General features: G+C 40.3%; 1 protein-coding gene across 1 annotated transcript; it reads left to right on the top strand.

Moving 5' to 3' along the window:
- Positions 1–363: 363 nt before the first annotated feature.
- On the top strand, positions 364–1,086 carry LOC140878294 (uncharacterized). The gene has a single exon (XM_073281894.1). It carries the CDS (start codon positions 364–366, stop codon positions 1,084–1,086), a length of 723 nt encoding a protein of 240 aa, XP_073137995.1.
- Positions 1,087–17,658: the final 16,572 nt, after the last annotated feature.

Genomic DNA, 17,658 nt, shown 5'->3' with positions numbered 1-17,658 from the left:
TCTTACTTTCAGTCTCATCCAATAATTGTACTCACCAATCATCCTCTCAAACAAATTATCTTGAGTCCTGAAGCATAAGGAAGAATGGTTCAGTGGACTGTCGAATTGATCCAATATGAAATTGAATATCGCCCGCGTCCAGCGATTTAAGCATAGATTCTGGCCAATTTTCTAGTAGAAATGACAGTAACTCAAGAAGAAATCTCCACTCCGACATGGATGGTTTATGTCGACGGGTCATCAACCTCTACAGGAAGCGGTGCATGTATAGTTGTGGAGAGCTCAAAGGGAGATAAATTTCAATATGCCATAAAATTTTTATTCCCTGCGACGAATAATGAGGCATAATATGAAGCTTTCATCATGAGAATTAAATTGGCCCTGTCGGTAGGAGCAAAGAGACTGACGATACACAGCGACTCTCAACTTATCGTCAATCAAGTTAATGGAAATTATGAAGCAAAGGAAGATAAAATGCTTGGGTACCTCACTCAAGTGAATGAGCTTCTCTCATGTTCTCAAGTGAATGAGCTTCTCTCATGTTTGGACAGCTACGAAGTGAAGCAGATACCTATAATGGAGAATGAGTCAGCGGACCGTCTCGCCAAGTTATCAAGCTCCTTGGCCAACATTGATAATAGGAAAATTACATTCCTAACATATGGCAAGGAAGAAACTGATGGAAGTGATGTTACAATCTTCTGTGCTGACAACGAAGAACCTAGCTGGAAAGATGAAATAATCGACTATTTGAAGCAGGGTAACCTACCTGCTAACCAAGTCGAAGCTCGAAAACTTAGAGTGCGAGCTGCTCGGTTCACGATCATTGACGGAGAACTATATAAAAGAGGTTTATCTTCACCTTACCTAAAGTATCTAACGTCAGCTAAAGGAAACTATGTGCTCCGTGAAATTCATGAAGGAATATGTGAAAATCACTTAGCAGGCAGAGCTCTCGCAGGGAAAGCACTACGCCAAGGATACTTTTGGCCAATGATGAAGCAAGATGCTATCGAGTTAGCGAAGCATTGTCATGCATGTCAGGAGCATGCTAACTTCCATCACCAGCCGGCTACAATCTTGTAGCCCCTAGAGATTCCTTTACCTTTTGCTCAATGGGGAATGGATTTGGTAGGTCCTTTTCCTCCTGCTACCGGACAAAGAAAATTTTTTATAGTTGTTGTGGATTATTTAACCAAATGGGTTGAAGCTGAACCATTGGCCAAAATATCCGAAAGAGATGTAATTAATTTCTTATGGAAGAATATAGTATGCAGATTTGAAATTCCTCAAACCTTGGTTTCAGACAATGGAACTCAGTTCTCTGGAGCGAAAATGAAATATTGGTGCAAAGGACTTTCCATCAAGCAGTTTTTCACTTTTGTGGGGAATCCTCAAGCCAATAGGAAAACCGAGGTCACAAACCGAACCATTTTACAGCACCTCAAAACACGCATAGGCAATGCCAAAGGAAAATGGGTGGATGAGTTGTCAAGTGTTCTATGGGCATATCGAACCACTCCACGCTCTTCAACTGGAGAATCTCCTTTCAACCTGGCCTACGGATTGGAAGCTGTGGCTCCTGCCAAAATTGGAGAGCAAACATGGCGAGTGAAACAATACACTTCATCTAGAAATGACCTAGCCCTTCGAATTTCATTGGACTTGGTGGATGAATTGATAGATAAAGCTTCGACATGAGCCGAGAGATATCGAGCTTGTATGAATAAAGCATACAATGATAGAGTCAAGCCAAGGTCTTTCCAAGTTGGAGACCTTGTATTGAGAAAATCTGACATCTTGAAGTCCGTTGGCAAGCTAGATCCGAAATGGGAAGGCCCATACAAAGTAATTGAGATAGTGAAGATGGGAACATATAGCCTCCAACATTCAGATGGAAGAATACTTCCCAAACCTTGGAACATGGCCAACCTGAAAAAGTTTTATGCATAAACTGCAACTCTCTCCAATATTAGGCTATATTTACCTTTTTTGTTACTAGCATATTTTTTTTTATGTTTTGCTATTACAATTTTGTTATGTAGTTTTCAACTAATATGATTATTTTGTTATACAAGCAGATTACTTTGTCGAAATCTTATCATATCTTCTCTCCTATACTAACGCTTACTTACGATGTAAACGTCATAGACCATAGCAATCATAAAAAAAAATGCCAACAATAAGAGGTTTGGCCAGCCCCATGGGACATTTGAAATTATGACGCTGTAATAGGTCAAGACGAAATACTAATATTACAAGTCCCGAGATACCTCACCACGTACTAAGTGGGTTTAGGACTTCCCCATGAGACAAAATCTTGGGAGACTGATCTCCTCCCAAATACTCCAATATTAAAGTGATATTATTTTATTCATCAAACAAGTATGCAATAGCAACTTCAAAATACAAAGAGATATGGTAACCGACAAAATTGAATATATAAAAAAAAAAAAAGGGGAAATAATTGTTTTTCCTTTGTTCCTCCACCAACTGCTTACACTCAAAAAGAGCAAACAAAATCTAAGACTTCAAAGTCTTTATTACAAATAAAAAATATTTTCCAAAAGTGGCAAGGAATAATAAACTAAACTACTCAACGGCTCCTAAGAGTACTCTCCATGTAGCTTCGACACGCACCCGTTGTCGTTATTCAAGCTAGAAGTTCAAATGCAAAGCTTCGATCATATCCTCGTCACCCAGACCTCCAATAAATTTCCTTAGTGTGGGTCTGAGTCATCTTCAACTCTTTCAGACGCAGTCCTAGGCTCCGGAATTTTAGGGTAAATCTTCATAATAATTTTCTCCGGAACTAATTGTGTTTTCCGTAGTTCTTTGCGACAATCCACTACAATAACAATCTCCCGCTAAATCACTTCATCTCTAAAAGCTATGGATGCTCGATAGCCTTCAATCTCTTTTTCTCCGGTACTTCGCAAAAGACTCTTGCCTACTTTCGAGTTGAGAAAGTTCTCTCCGGTCTCCGATTCATGGGAATATTTTCCCTTAAGTTGCTCCATCTCCTTGCACAATGCATCGTACTTTTTAGATTTTTCTTCAAGCTCCTTTTGCGACTTGAGAAAATCATCTTGAGCCTTAGTGTTTTTTTCGTCAAGTCTTTTGCACTCACCCCTTAAGGACGTCAGCTCGTCATCAAATTTTTTCCCGGAATTTCGAGACCTCTCTTCTCGAAGTTGAAAATTGTGAGCAAGCGATAAAATCTGTAAATACCCATATATAAAAAAAATTATTTATTATGACAAAATCATAATAAATAACAAGCAAGTAATAATATACCTGAAAGGCGGACGAAGCAAGAGACCGAGTCAACACTTCGATAGGTTGTGTGTAACACACCATTTTTATCTTAATTGAACTTATTTGAGACAATCAGTGATTTCAGAATTCAAGAGCCGACTTTTTATTGATCAGGGACTATTTTGAAAATTTTGAAATTTTCAGGGACTAAAATGCAAAAAGGAGATTTCTTATAACATAGAGACTTGACTAAGTCTTCTTCATTTTCCTCCATTCCCCTCCAAGTCGCATATCTCCATTGAAGGCGAGAGAAAAGCTTCCAAGCTTTTGTGATTTCGATTTTAACTTGATCCGTCCGTTGGAATTTGATCTGAAGTTGATATTTGCGATCGCAGCGACGAGTGCTACGTTTGGAAGTAAGTTTATCTTAATTCTAATAAGTTTGAGTTTTTCAATGTTTTCAGAATTTGTTTATATTCGGAGAGGATGATTATGAGTTAGCAGTGATCGTATATCTAAGACGGTTCGAAGATCTATCGACGAATGGATTTGATATGAATTTTCTTATGATTTTTGAAATTTGGATTTTTGAGATGTGTTGGGTTTGACTTGGAAATGATGTTAGATGATTGATATGAGTAATCTGAATTGATATTCTGCTGTCTGCGATGTTGGTTTGATCAGTTTATAGTCGTTATGCCGTCAGTTTGAGTTTCGAGATATCGTTTCTATTGATTTGATTATACCGAGTTTGATGAGGTTTTACTATCGTTATTGATCATGTGACTTCTTTTGTTAGATTGTGTGAGACATCGTTTCTAAACAACTAATATCAGACAACAAGCGATAAGTAATCAAGAACCCAATATATATATATATTTTTTAAAAGGAGGCTCGCGCGCCCGCGCCTACGCCCCGCAAAACCCAGCGCGCCCGCGCTCATACCTCGCAAAGAGGCCGCGCGCCCGTGCCAAAGGAAGCGCGCCCGCGCCGTCCCCTCGCCCAAAAAGGTTAAGGCACTATAATAAACTCAATCAAAACCTAAACACTTGCACTAAGAGTATTTGACATTCCAATAACAATACAAAAAAGGTTTAGGGAAGAGCAACATTCAATTCAATAGCACCTACATCGTTTCTTGCTTACAAAACATATACGAGAAGTTCGAATGACTAAACATGATCGCAAAACATAACTAGGTTGACATGCTGATTCGACTTCTAAACGAGTCTCACTTCTATCTCTTGATCTGGACGCTAACCAGGTCTATGCTGACTTGATCCTGCCCTTCCTGTTGCCAAGTACACATACAAAACAAAGCAACAGCCGGATAACCGGTGAGAATGATAATCCCAGTAAAAGCAACATATCAAGTAATGAATATACAACATGCTATCAAACCACATATTCAATTCAAAGTTAATGAAATGCATGTCTTTAAAACCAGGATATCGATTCTGATAAACACGGGAGTATTGCTCTGCTTTTGGGATCCCGAGGATGAGATCACGTAACGACTCACCGACTCTCCCAATCGAGGTGGTGCCACGTATCCCACTCCTCTAGACTTTGAGCAACCATAATGAGTATGCTAGCACTAGGTGAAATACTACAACCTAGGCCACTCAATCATAGTTCCCAAACGTCTAACAAAAAGGGCGGTTCTGCCCGCTGAAATCAAAGTAGGCTCAAGATGAATGCATAACAGAAACATAAACATAAGCCACATAACAAAAACTCAATCAATCAACAAATACAAGTTCCACGTGCTAGAACAAGTATCAATGCAATATGTGATTTAAAAAGGGGAAACTCGAGAACCAACAGTCTCGAGTATGCTATCCCGCTACGATGACTGCTTTTACCTTTCAATGCAGTAGTTCCAACTCTGGATAAGCTACAACAAAAGGTTTAATCAACAACTAAACAATCCAACAACAAAGGCAACGGTTCAAGGTAATCTCTTTACCGTTCTTCGTCCAATTCTCGACGACCAATGCTGCTAACACAGGGCTTGACAACTCCAAACGAATCTGTTCAGATACAATCAAAGATCAATTACCATGATCGACTTACAAGCCAAGTTCAACAACTTCAAAAATGGTTCAAATCTCCAAAACTCAAACCGACGGCATAATGGCTATAACTGAACAAACCGACAACGCAGACAGCAGTTCAATAGCGATATAACCTCATAAAAATTCTAAGACAACCAAAACAAAGCAAACCCATCAATCTCAAAATCCACATTTTCGAAAATGGCTTCCAAAAATCATAACAAATCCGAACGTCGCTCTAATTCAAAACCGACAGATAATAAACGATCAGAACTCTGTCTAGAAAAACATACTCGAATCTAGAACGATTCTAACAACATCAAAAAACTAGAATGTATCCGATAGTAGAAAAACTTACGATATAACAGAGCTCTCAATGCAGTGATCGATAATCTGCCTTCAGAAATAAATTCCAACGGCCGGATCGAGCTCGGACTGAAATCTGGAAGCTTGGAAAAGGTTGGAGGCGTCTTCAATGGAGCTCACGGTTTGGAGGAGGAAGAAGAAGACTTTGTCAACAAAATCTAAGTGTAGATAATATATAAAAATCAATATTTGCATTTTAGTCCCTGAAATTTCCAAAATTTGCAAAAAGGACCCTGATCAAAATCAAACCGGCTCGAAAACTCTGTAATCTCTGATTAACTCAAATAAACTCATTTAAGATAAAAATAGGGCGTTACAATTCTCCCCCACTAAGAAGAGATTTCGTCCTCGAAATCAACAAGAACCACAACTCATAAGATAGAATAAAGAACTAAAGACAGTAAGAAGAACTCACGTCATCCGAATAGCTCCGAAAATCGCTGTCTCATGTCAGATTTTGTCTCCCAAGTCGCTTCCTCGATGCCGTGACGGCTCCACTGCACTTTCACCAACGGAATCAACTTGGTTCTGAGTTGCTTTTCTTTCCGATCAAGGATCTGAATCGGTCGTTCAAAATAGCTCAGGGTCTCGTCTAACTCGGCTTCGTCAGGCTGAAGGATATGAGAAGAATCTGGATGATACTTTCGCAGCATAGAGACGTGAAAAACGTCGTGAATACCAGATAAAGATGGAGGAAGTGCAAGTCTGTAGGCAAGATCGCCTATCTTTTCGAGAATCTCGTACGGACCGATGAATCTCGGAGATAACTTCCCTCTCTTACCGAATCTGACAGTGCCTCTGAAAGGTGAAATCTTCAGAAAGACTCGGTCTTCCTGATCAAAACTCAGAGGTCTACGCCTGACATTCGCATACTTCGCCTGTCTATCTTGAGCTGACTTCATTCTGGTCTGAATGATCTTAACCTGCTCTGCCATATCTTTAAGCATGTCCGGTCCCAAATCTGGTGACTCGGACAAGTCATCCCAAAACAGCGAAAATCGGCACTTCTTACCATACAAATCCTCAAAAGGCGCCATACCGATACTCGCTTGGAAGCTGTTGTTGTAAGAAAACTCAACAAGAGGCAAAGAATCCTGCCAACTAGTGCCAAAGTCTAGCACTACCGCTCGCAGCATATCCTCTAACGTCTGGATAGTCCGCTCTGACTGTCCATCGGTCTGAGGATGATAAGTTGTACTCAGATGCAATCGAGTACCAAGTGCCCCCTGAAGACTGTGCCAGAAGTGAGAAGTGAATCTAGGATCTCTGTCTGAAACGATCGACTTTGGCATACCATGCAGTCTCACAACATTGCTAACATACAACTCAGCCATCTGATCATGACGATACGTCATCCTGTACGGAATAAAACACGCAGACTTCGTCAATCGGTCGATCACTAACCAAATGGCATCGCATCCTCGAACGGATCGTGGTAGCTTTGTGATGAAATCCATGGAAATGTGATCCCACTTCCATTCAGGAACAGATAGACTGCGCAACAGACCTCCTGGTCGCTTCTGTTCTACTTTCACCTGCTGGCAATTCAAACACCGAGATACAAACCTCGCTACGTCGCTCTTCAATCTCTTCCACCAAAACTGAATCTTCAGATCGTTGTACATCTTACGACCTCCAGGATGAACACTGAACCGACTGCAATGAGCCTCTCGGAAAATACGCTGTCTCAACTCCAAAATATCAGGCACAACAATACGGTTATTCACAAACAAGACGTCATCTCTAACCTGGAATTCTGACTGATGCACAGATCTGACTTTCTCTACTGAAACCTGAATGCTCGGCTCAGACTTCTATGCTTCTCTGATTGCAACAAACAACTCCGGTTCGGCTTGAATAGCAAACACTCTGATAGTCTCCATATCTGTTTCAAACTCTAAACCAGAAGTGCAACAATCATCGATCAACTGAGAAACACCAATAGTAGTAAGAGATAAAGAACATAGCTTTCGGCTCAAGGCATCTGCAACTGCATTCGACTTCCCCGGATAATACTTGATTTCACAATCGAAATCCTTCAACAGATCTAACCATCTTCTCTGTCCAATATTCAGCTCTGCCTGTGAAAACAAGTACTTAAGGCTCTTATGGTCAGAAAAGATCTCGAAAGACTCACCATAAAGATAGTGACGCCAGATCTTCAGAGCAAAGACGATCGCAGCTAGTTCAAGATCATGAACCGGATATCGAGTCTCGTGCGGTTTCAGCTGTCTCGATGCATACGCTACCACATGCTTATGCTGCATAAGAACACAACCCAAGCCTCGGTTAGAAGCATCACAATAGACTGTGAAACCTCCAGTACCCTTCGGAATAGAAAGAATTGGAGCACTGGTCAGTCTCCTCTTCAGATCAACAAAGCTAGCCTCACAATCTGCAGTCCAGACAAAAGGCGCATTCTTTTGAGTCAGCTGGGTAATAGGCTTGGCAATAGACGAGAAACCCTCGATGAAACGATGGTAATAACCAGCTAAACCCATGAAGCTTCGGATCTCCGGCACTGAAGTAGGTCTAGGCCAATTCATAACCGCTTCAATCTTGCTGGGATCGACAGAAATCCCATCTCCAGAAATGATATGACCGAGAAAGACAACTCGATCTAACCAGAATTCACACTTAGACAGCTTGACAAACAACTGTTCAACTCGCAAAATCTGCAGTATGGTCCTCAAGTGCTCTGCATGGTCAGTACAGTTCTTCAAGTAGATAAGAATATCATCGATAAAGATAATGACGAACTCATCTAAATAACGCTGAAAGATACGGTTCATCAAACCCATAAAAACCGCTGGAGCGTTAGTCAAACCGAACGGCATGACTATAAACTCAAAATGACCATATCTCGTTCTGAATGCGGTCTTAGGAACGTCTTCCTCTCGCACTCTCAACTGATGATAACCTGACCTCAGATCAATCTTAGAGTAGACAGAAAAACCCTGCAGTTGATCAAACAAGTCATCTATTCGGGGTAAAGGATACCTGTTCTTAACTGTAGCTTGATTCAATTGACGGTAGTCGATACAGAGCCGCATAGAACCATCCTTCTTCCGAACGAATAGAACAGGAGCACCCCAAGGCGATACACTAGGTCTGATGTATCTCTTGGCAATCAAATCCTCAAGCTGCTCCTTCAACTCTCTCAATTCAACAAGTGCCATACGATAAGGAGCTTTTGAAATAGGTTGAGTACCTGACACTAAGTCAATGCTGAATTCAACCTCTCGAATGGGTGGCAATCCAGGAACATCTTCCGGAAACACATCAACAAAATCTCTAACCACTGGTAAGTCAACCAAAGCTGGGCTAGATTTCAGTACATCAACCGCATAAACCAAAAATCCTTCTGCACCTCTATGCAACAAACGAGCCATAGATAACACTGAAATCAAAGGAATTCTAGATCGAGAACCCTTACCAAAGAATTTCCACTCGTCTGCCATTTCAGGTCTGAACGTGAAAACCTTCAGAAAACAATCAACTGTTGCAGCATCTATACCGACAATACAATCAAAATCTGACAACCCAAGCACAATACAGTTGAATTCTAACAAATTTCCCTCAAAACAAAGTTCACAGTTCCTGACTAGTCTGACAGAAACAATTCCTCCACCCAAAGGCGAAGTAACAGCTACTACTGTAGGCAACAATTCAGTTGGCAAAACATGCAATAACACAAATTTCTCAGAGATAAAGGAATGGGAAGCACCTGTATCTATCAAGACATGAGCAGAATGACCGAAAATCGAACAGTTACCTGCTATGACATCGTCAGGTGCTGCCTGAGCCTGATCCTCTGTCAATGCAAAGACTCGTGCTTGCTGTCTCGGAGGCTGATTTGCACTAGATCTACCTCCCTGTCTGTTCTGCTGTTGCTGAGGTTGGAAAGAGTGCACTGCAGACGACTGCCTCTCCGGCTGAGCTGCAGGTCTAGACTAACTCCCACTCTGAGCTCTATCTCTATTACGTTGAGGGCACACCTTAGAGAAGTGTCCCGGTTGCTGACATGTGTTGCAATTGCCGAAGACTCCCACACACTGATCCGGTGATTGTCTTCCTCCACACTTTCTGCAGTACAAGGATGATGACCCAGAACTCGGTCCTGAACCGAATTGCTTCGAACCACTGGAACTGGACGAACTGTTTCCTTGCCTCTTGAACTGTTTACCTCTTGCTTTGTACTGGTCCTTTCTGTTTCCCCCACTGCTACCACCTACATACCTCTGCTGCTGGTTCTGATGTTGAGGTGGCTGATTCTGGTACTGAGATGGTTGGTTCTGATACTGTCTCTGTTGCTGAGGTGCTACCTGGTTACCTCTTTGCCTCCACAAGCCTGCTTCCGCTCCCTTTGCGTAATTCATAGCATCCGCAAAGTTGTTAGGCCTGTTGGTGTTTACCAGCGTGAAGACGTCGGGGTTCAAACCATTGATGAACTGATCTGCCTTAGCTTCTTCATCTTCGGCAATTAGCGGTGCAAAACGCAACAGACTATCAAACTTAGCCACGTACTCTTCAATATTCAGATTCCCTTGCCTCAGATTGGCAAACTCTGCTCCCTTATCTTTACGATATGAGATAGGGAAAAACCGCTTATAAAACTCAGATTTAAAAAGAGTCCAAGTAACCTCCGTACCTCTACTCTCCATTGCTTTCTTTGTCATGATCCACCAGCTCTTAGCAACCCCACATAGCTGATGAATGACTAACCTGATTCTGCGGTCATCTGTGTAATCAATGGAATCGAACAGCTGATCAATATCATCCAACCAACTCTCGCAGTCAACTGGATTTTCTGAACCCATCAACAACGGCGGATTGAACGACTGAAACCTCTTCAGCAAGGTTTCCATAGGAGTCGCTGAAGCATCCAACTGATCAACCTCAGTGCTAGCTTGCTCAGTCGCAGGGATAACTGGTGGTGTGTTTCTGTTTATCACTCGACGAGGACCCATCTGATAATCAAAGGTTAGGACACGAGATATCTCAATCGCTACAATCAGTGCCCTTACAACCGCTTGGAATACCGGATACCAGTCGGTAACAGAAACAGTTATATCTCAAGTAGATCATGCTTTATAAATTAAATCACATAACCATGTAATTCAATAATTCTCAATAATAAAGCATGCTCGCATGGAATTAAGTACATAGTTAAAATAATTCAAACACATGCGAGGAGCCAATACACGCAGACTCGATCTACCCGCTCACTCTAGTTTGACCAAGAATCTTAACTCTCTGATACCACTTAATGTGAGACCTCGTTTCTAAACAACTAATATCAGACAACAAGCGATAATAATCAAGAACCCAATATATATATATATTTTTAAAAGGAGGCTCGCGCGCCCGCGCTGACATCAGCGCGCCCGCGCCTACGCCCCGCAAAACCCAGCGCGCCCGCGCTCATACCTCGCAAAGAGGCCGCGCGCCCGCGCCGTCCCCTCGCCCAGAAAGGTTAAGGCACTGTAATAAACTCAATCAAAACCTAAACACTTGCACTAAGAGTATTTGAAATTCCAATAACAATACAAAAAAGGTTTAGGGAAGAGCAACATTCAATTCAATAGCACCTACATCGTTTCTTGCTTACAAAACATATACGAGAAGTTCGAATGACTAAACATGATCGCAAAACATAACTAGGTTGACATGCTGATTCGACTTCTAAACGAGTCTCACTTCTATCTCTTGCTCTGGACGCTAACCAGGTCTATGCTGACTTGATCCTGCCCTTCCTGTTGCCAAGTACACATACAAAACAAAGCAACAGCCGGATAACCGGTGAGAATGATAATCCCAGTAAAAGCAACATATCAAGTAATGAATATACAACATGCTATCAAACCACATATTCAATTCAAAGTTAATGAAATGCATGTCTTTAAAACCAGGATATCGATTCTGATAAACACGGGAGTATTGCTCTGCTTTTGGGATCCCGAGGATGAGATCACGTAACGACTCACCGACTCTCCCAATCGAGGTGGTGCCACGTATCCCACTCCTCTAGACTTTGAGCAACCATAATGAGTATGCTAGCACTAGGTGAAATACTACAACCTAGGCCATCAATCATAGTTCCCAAACGTCTAACAAAAAGGGCGGTTCTGCCCGCTGAAATCAAAGTAGGCTCAAGATGAATGCATAATAGAAACATAAACATAAGCCACATAACAAAAACTCAATCAATCAACAAATACAAGTTCCACGTGCTAGAACAAGTATCAATGCAATATGTGATTTAAAAAGGGGAAACTCGAGAACCAACAGTCCCGAGTATGCTATCCCGCTACGATGACTGCTTTTACCTTTCAATGCAGTAGTTCCAACTCTGGATAAGCTACAACAAAAGTTTAATCAACAACTAAACAATCCAACAACAAAGGCAACGGTTCAAGGTAATCTCTTTACCGTTCTTCGTCCAATTCTCGACGACCAATGCTGCTAACACAGGGCTTGACAACTCCAAACGAATCTGTTCAGATACAATCAAAGATCAATTACCATGATCGACTTACAAGCCAAGTTCAACAACTTCAAAAACGGTTCAAATCTCCAAAACTCAAACCGACGGCATAACGGCTATAACTGAACAAACCGACAACGCAGACAGCAGTTCAATAGCGATATAACCTCTTAAAAATTCTAAGACAACCAAAACAAAGCAAACCCATCAATCTCAAAATCCACATTTTTGAAAATGGCTTCCAAAAATCATAACAAATCCGAACGTCGCTCTAATTCAAAACCGACAGATAATAAACGATCAGAACTATGTCTAGAAAAACATACTCGAATCTAGAAAGATTCTAACAACATCCAAAAACTAGAATGTATCCGATCGTAGAAAAACTTACGATATAACAGAGCTCTCACTGCAGTGATCGATAATCTGCCTTCAGAAATAAATTCCAACGGCCGGATCGAGCTCGGACTGAAATCTGGAAGCTTGGAAAAGGTTGGAGGCGTCTTCAATGGAGCTCACGGTTTGGAGGAGGAAGAAGAAGACTTTGTCAACAAAATCTAAGTGTAGATAATATATAAAAATCAATATTTGCATTTTAGTCCCTGAAATTTCCAAAATTTTCAAAAAGGACCCTGATCAAAATCAAACCGGCTCGAGAACTCTGTAATCTCTGATTAACTCAAATAAACTCATTTAAGATAAAAACAGGGCGTTACAGATTGATTCGAAGTCCTTGGAGTTGCGAGATTTGAGATTCGATCAGTTTGGAAGATTGAGCCGGTATAGTATCGACTTTCTTACTTATCGATCGTAGAACTGGAATAGTTATTGAATTGAGATTTGTTGTTTTACAGATTGAAGATTGTGAAACGACGAGAAGGTATAAGATGACTTGGATTAGTATAGGACGATTAACTCGAATCGAGATTGATTCAAGTGTCCTAGAAGAAAATCACATACTGCATGTTTATATGCTTATTTGACTATTTGTTTAAAGGATATTTGAATGCTTGAGTTTCATATGCATTCATATTGAACCTTGATTTATTTCAATTTGAATTAAACGATCTAGGGATTGTAGTCGAGTGGCTTGGTAGACGATTTACTACCTTGTCGAGTAGCTCACTATAATGCTCTGGAGTCTAGAGGATTAAAACATGCCACGTCCATCTCGAGAGGGGAGTCGGTGTGATTGTTGGATGTTTTAACCTCGGGATCCCAAACCAAAGAAAGAAAGAATAGAAGAATTCCATTTGATTATCTGAGTCTGATAATCCAGAAGTTTTAAAGACATGCATATCATTTTAAATTCAGTACTTGACTGGATTAATTGATTATATGAGGAACGAGTTCATATATGACTTGATATGTTTATTTGATTGCATGTCAGTCTCTTTTATTGAGAATATTAATTCTCATCGGATTATCCGGCTGTTGTCTTGTCTTTGTTTGTGTGCTTGGAAACAGGTGGGGCAGGACCGAGTCAGAGGCAACATGGCTAAGGGTTGAGTTGATTAGAAGTGAGACTTGGTGTTTTGAGAGTCAAATTGTAATCGAACTTAGATTGTATTCAAACTCTTGTTGTAGTATTATTTGACTAAGTTAGATTGAAGCATGTTCTACTAGTTGAGATTGTTTAGAACTACCTTGTAATGGATTTATGCATGTTGTATCCTTGGATTTGTAGTGCATGATGTTGATTTGGAAATGCTGGGATGAGCCTTGTTGAATTCTGCTGTTTCTTTGTTCTGCAGCAGGGGGCGCTCGATCGGCACTTTTTAGCAGACCAAGCGCACACCCCATCGAGAAAAACAGCAGGTTGTTGTGTTGGAGGCGCACGGTCTGCACTTTTTAGCAGACCGAGCGCACCCTCTTTTAAAAAAAATATTTCAGTTTTCTTTTAGTCTTGGATCTTGCATGCTTTAGTTTAGTTAATCCAAGATTAGTCATTTAGCACCGAGGTCTCACATTAAGTGGTATCAGAGAGATAAGATCTTGGACTGAATTTAGAAGCGAACGGGGTAGATCGAGTCCGCATGAGTTGAATTCTCGCATGTGTTTGAGTTATTTAATTAATTTACTAAATACCATTTGAGCATGCTTTATTAATTGAGAATTATTTGAATTACATGATTATGTGATTTAAATTATAAAGCATGAATTATTTGAGATATGAACTGTAAATTTTCTGCTTGTTCTCGAATACTCTTGAGGTCGATTGAATTTGTCGATCAAGGATTGATGGATTCCGTATACTTGGGATTAAGATTTTGAGATTTTGTGCCTTATTCGTTGGATAACAGATATGTATCCTCAAAGAGTTTGGAACGAGCAATGACCAGCAGAAACCTCCTTGATTGATCATAATAGTACTACGAACTGTATTTATGCATGTTTAAATTCAGATTCATTCGTATGACTTGAGTAGGCAGAACAGAGGTTTTTGGACACCGGATGTTGGAAGATCGAGGTAACTGTGTCCTAACTCGTTTGAATATGAGATATATGTTCTTGATGTATATTGAACAGGAATCGAAGTGAATAAAATCCAGTCAAGATAGAGTGATACTGCGACTGATTAGACGGATATCCATTCGGCACTGATTGAAGAATTATTGAGGAGATTTTAGTCGTTTTAACCGTCAACTCTGAAGAATTACTGGAAATGCCATTCTTTTATGAAATATGGTTAGAGTAATTGATCAATTGTTTGACTCTCGAGAATACACCGACGACCAACGAATTCGGTTAGTTATGTACCTAATGCAGAGGATGGCCAAAGATTGGTAGATTTCGAGGAATAAAGCCTTGGAGAAATCAAGGTACGATTGTTTCTGGAATTTATTTACAACTGTTTTTCTTCGATAGATCCCGTTCTAGAAATCGATTGGATATGGAGGAAATATCCCTTGGGATCATTTGCAACCAAGAGGAAAATGATTTAAGAAGTCTGAGAGAAGTTCTTCTAGCCCAGCGGATCGATAGAGTTTGGTTCAGGACAGAGTTCTGGATCTTCTGAAATGTTTTGCAAAAATGGTGGAGGTAACACCTCACTGAGCATTGTCTAGGAAATTTTGGTAGTCGCAATATCTTCCATCGGACAGGACACTACGCGAGGAGTTGTTCTCAGCGCAATACCGTTGGATCTCGATCAAGAAGTTGTTTAGACCGATGGTTCAGCCAGACGGTAAGCTTCTGTGGTTAATTATTTCAACCACCTCATTAGAAGTTATTAGGAAGTAGTCTGGATGTGAATCAAACTCCGATACAACAGACTTTAGTCTTTGCTCTTAATCGAGGATCCGCAGACTAGAGCTGCACTTGAAGATGACTTAGCAGATGATGAATTCCCTTTTTGTTGAGCTTTTGGGTTCTTTAGTCGCAACTCTTGATTTTGAATGGAAATAAGATTGAACTAGGCAGTATAGTACTTAGGCTTTCGGATTTGGATTTTATTATCCATTGAACTGTTTAATCAAGTACAGAGCCACTGATGAATGTGTTCAAAGGTTGCCAGATTCAGATCTGAATCGTTAGACGAGTGGAAATCCTTTGGTAAGAATTTTTGATTCAAGTATTTCTTTGATATTATTCTGTAGATGAACCGTTTATTACAGAATCGTGCGGAGGAATTCTCAATGATGCAGTCGATGTCCTGAATTGTAACCCGATTTGGGTGATATACCAGTGGGTATAGAGTGGGCCGAAGTTGATCCGGATGATATTCTCGGAATGCCTTTGATTGTCAGATCGAGATAACTCTGACTTAAGGGCAGGACATCGCGGTCGAGAAGAGAGAGGAAGTGTTCTCTAGACCGCACTCAAATCGAGGTACGACCGCTTTGATTTTGTAATGACGATTGATTTGGCATAATGCTCTTACGGCATCTAGGAATTTTGGAAGCCAAATCTCATAGAGATGTTAGATGAATTAGTGAGTATTCGTATCGGTGGAATTCTTATCCGTTTGAAGAGTTGTACTTATCTTTCAGATTCTTTGAGAGTTTTTTACAGATTTGCGTGCCGAGCAGTTACGCTATTATATTGACGTCTGATTCTGATGGGATCGAATTGTCTTCCTCAATAATTTTATCTAGAGATTGAATTACTGCTGATCACCTCGAGGCTGAAGCCGTTATGAATTGATCTATATCGACGTCCTTATCCGATATTGGAAGATTATGAGTACTATCCCTGATTCTTCAAGGGATTCTTATCGTGGATAAAGTCGATTACTTTGCAGATTATGTTCTTCCGTTTGGACTTCATCTTATGAGACCAGTTCTTATTGATTGTAGAGATATTGATCAGTGCTTTAGAACTTATTATTTCTTTCTGGACTGATGATCTTCAGTGCCTGAAATTTCTTCTTTTTGAGATTGTGGTAGGTTATTGATCATAAGGATCATTATTAGCTGGAGCTTCGAGACTGCTGAAGACGCTCGAGACTCAAAGTCTAAATATAGACTTTGAACTTGCAGCGATCTTATTGATTAAAAGATCTGGTATCTATTTTCTTATAAGGAGATTTCCGTAATATTACTGATCTTGGAAGGTGTAGTACTGGTTTCGCCGTACAGACTGAGTATGAGAAAGATAAGATGATTAGAAGTACTGAGGAATTTCTGATTGGAAATACTTTTTCTGGAGATATCGAATATAGCAGCTGTTGCTCTGAACCGAAATATGTGTTTTTTTTTATTTTATCTACTATTGGTTTCTCCTTGATTGTTGAATACAACACTTCCGGTTTAGAATTCGAAGCAGATAGGAGTTCCATCAGCATTTAGCTTTTGAGCCGAATCCGAATTGTTTGAAAAGATCATGATCATTCACAGATTTGATTTGACTTTTAGAATTCGATGAAGAAAAGTCATAACTGAACCCGCCTGAAATTCAGGTCAGTATTGATGCTCTATTGTGAGATTGAGCATATTGTTGTGCTAGATTTTTCTGATTTAGAGACAAAATATCTGGAGATTGGCACATTGTATTGTTTTCAGTATTCTTTTAGATGATCGAAAGATTTTTGATGATCAGAGTCAGTTCTGTTAGAAGCAGTTTAAGAACGATGTGGAGTTATGAATTGCGATATTGTGTATTGTCTACAGTTGAGAGCAGAGAAACTACAACCCGATGGTCTGCATTACCGTTTATTCTGGTTTAGAATGGGCTTGAGATCATGTTTGATGGATTCATCACGAGACTACTATGGTCAGTCTGAGTTTGAATTGCCATCCGAGTTTGATTGACTGATTGATGAATCTCCTATTGTATTCCCTGCAGAATGATTTTCGGACATGATCAGATGTTAGATATTCTGGCAGAACTTTTGTCAGATTGTTTGATTGCAGAATTTTAGTCATTTTAGATAGAGATCTGTGTTATACCCTTTCTTCTGGTATAGTCTTCGAAGAGACTTTTGTTATTCGAGTACATTTGAGTACAGTTTAATATCCTTGGAACGACGGACAGTCCGAGCAGACGAAT

This window comes from Henckelia pumila, chromosome 2 (assembly GCF_033568475.1).
Source record: "Henckelia pumila isolate YLH828 chromosome 2, ASM3356847v2, whole genome shotgun sequence".
In the NCBI taxonomy this organism is placed as follows: domain Eukaryota; kingdom Viridiplantae; phylum Streptophyta; class Magnoliopsida; order Lamiales; family Gesneriaceae; genus Henckelia; species Henckelia pumila.
This window is presented reverse-complemented; position numbering and strand designations above follow the sequence as displayed.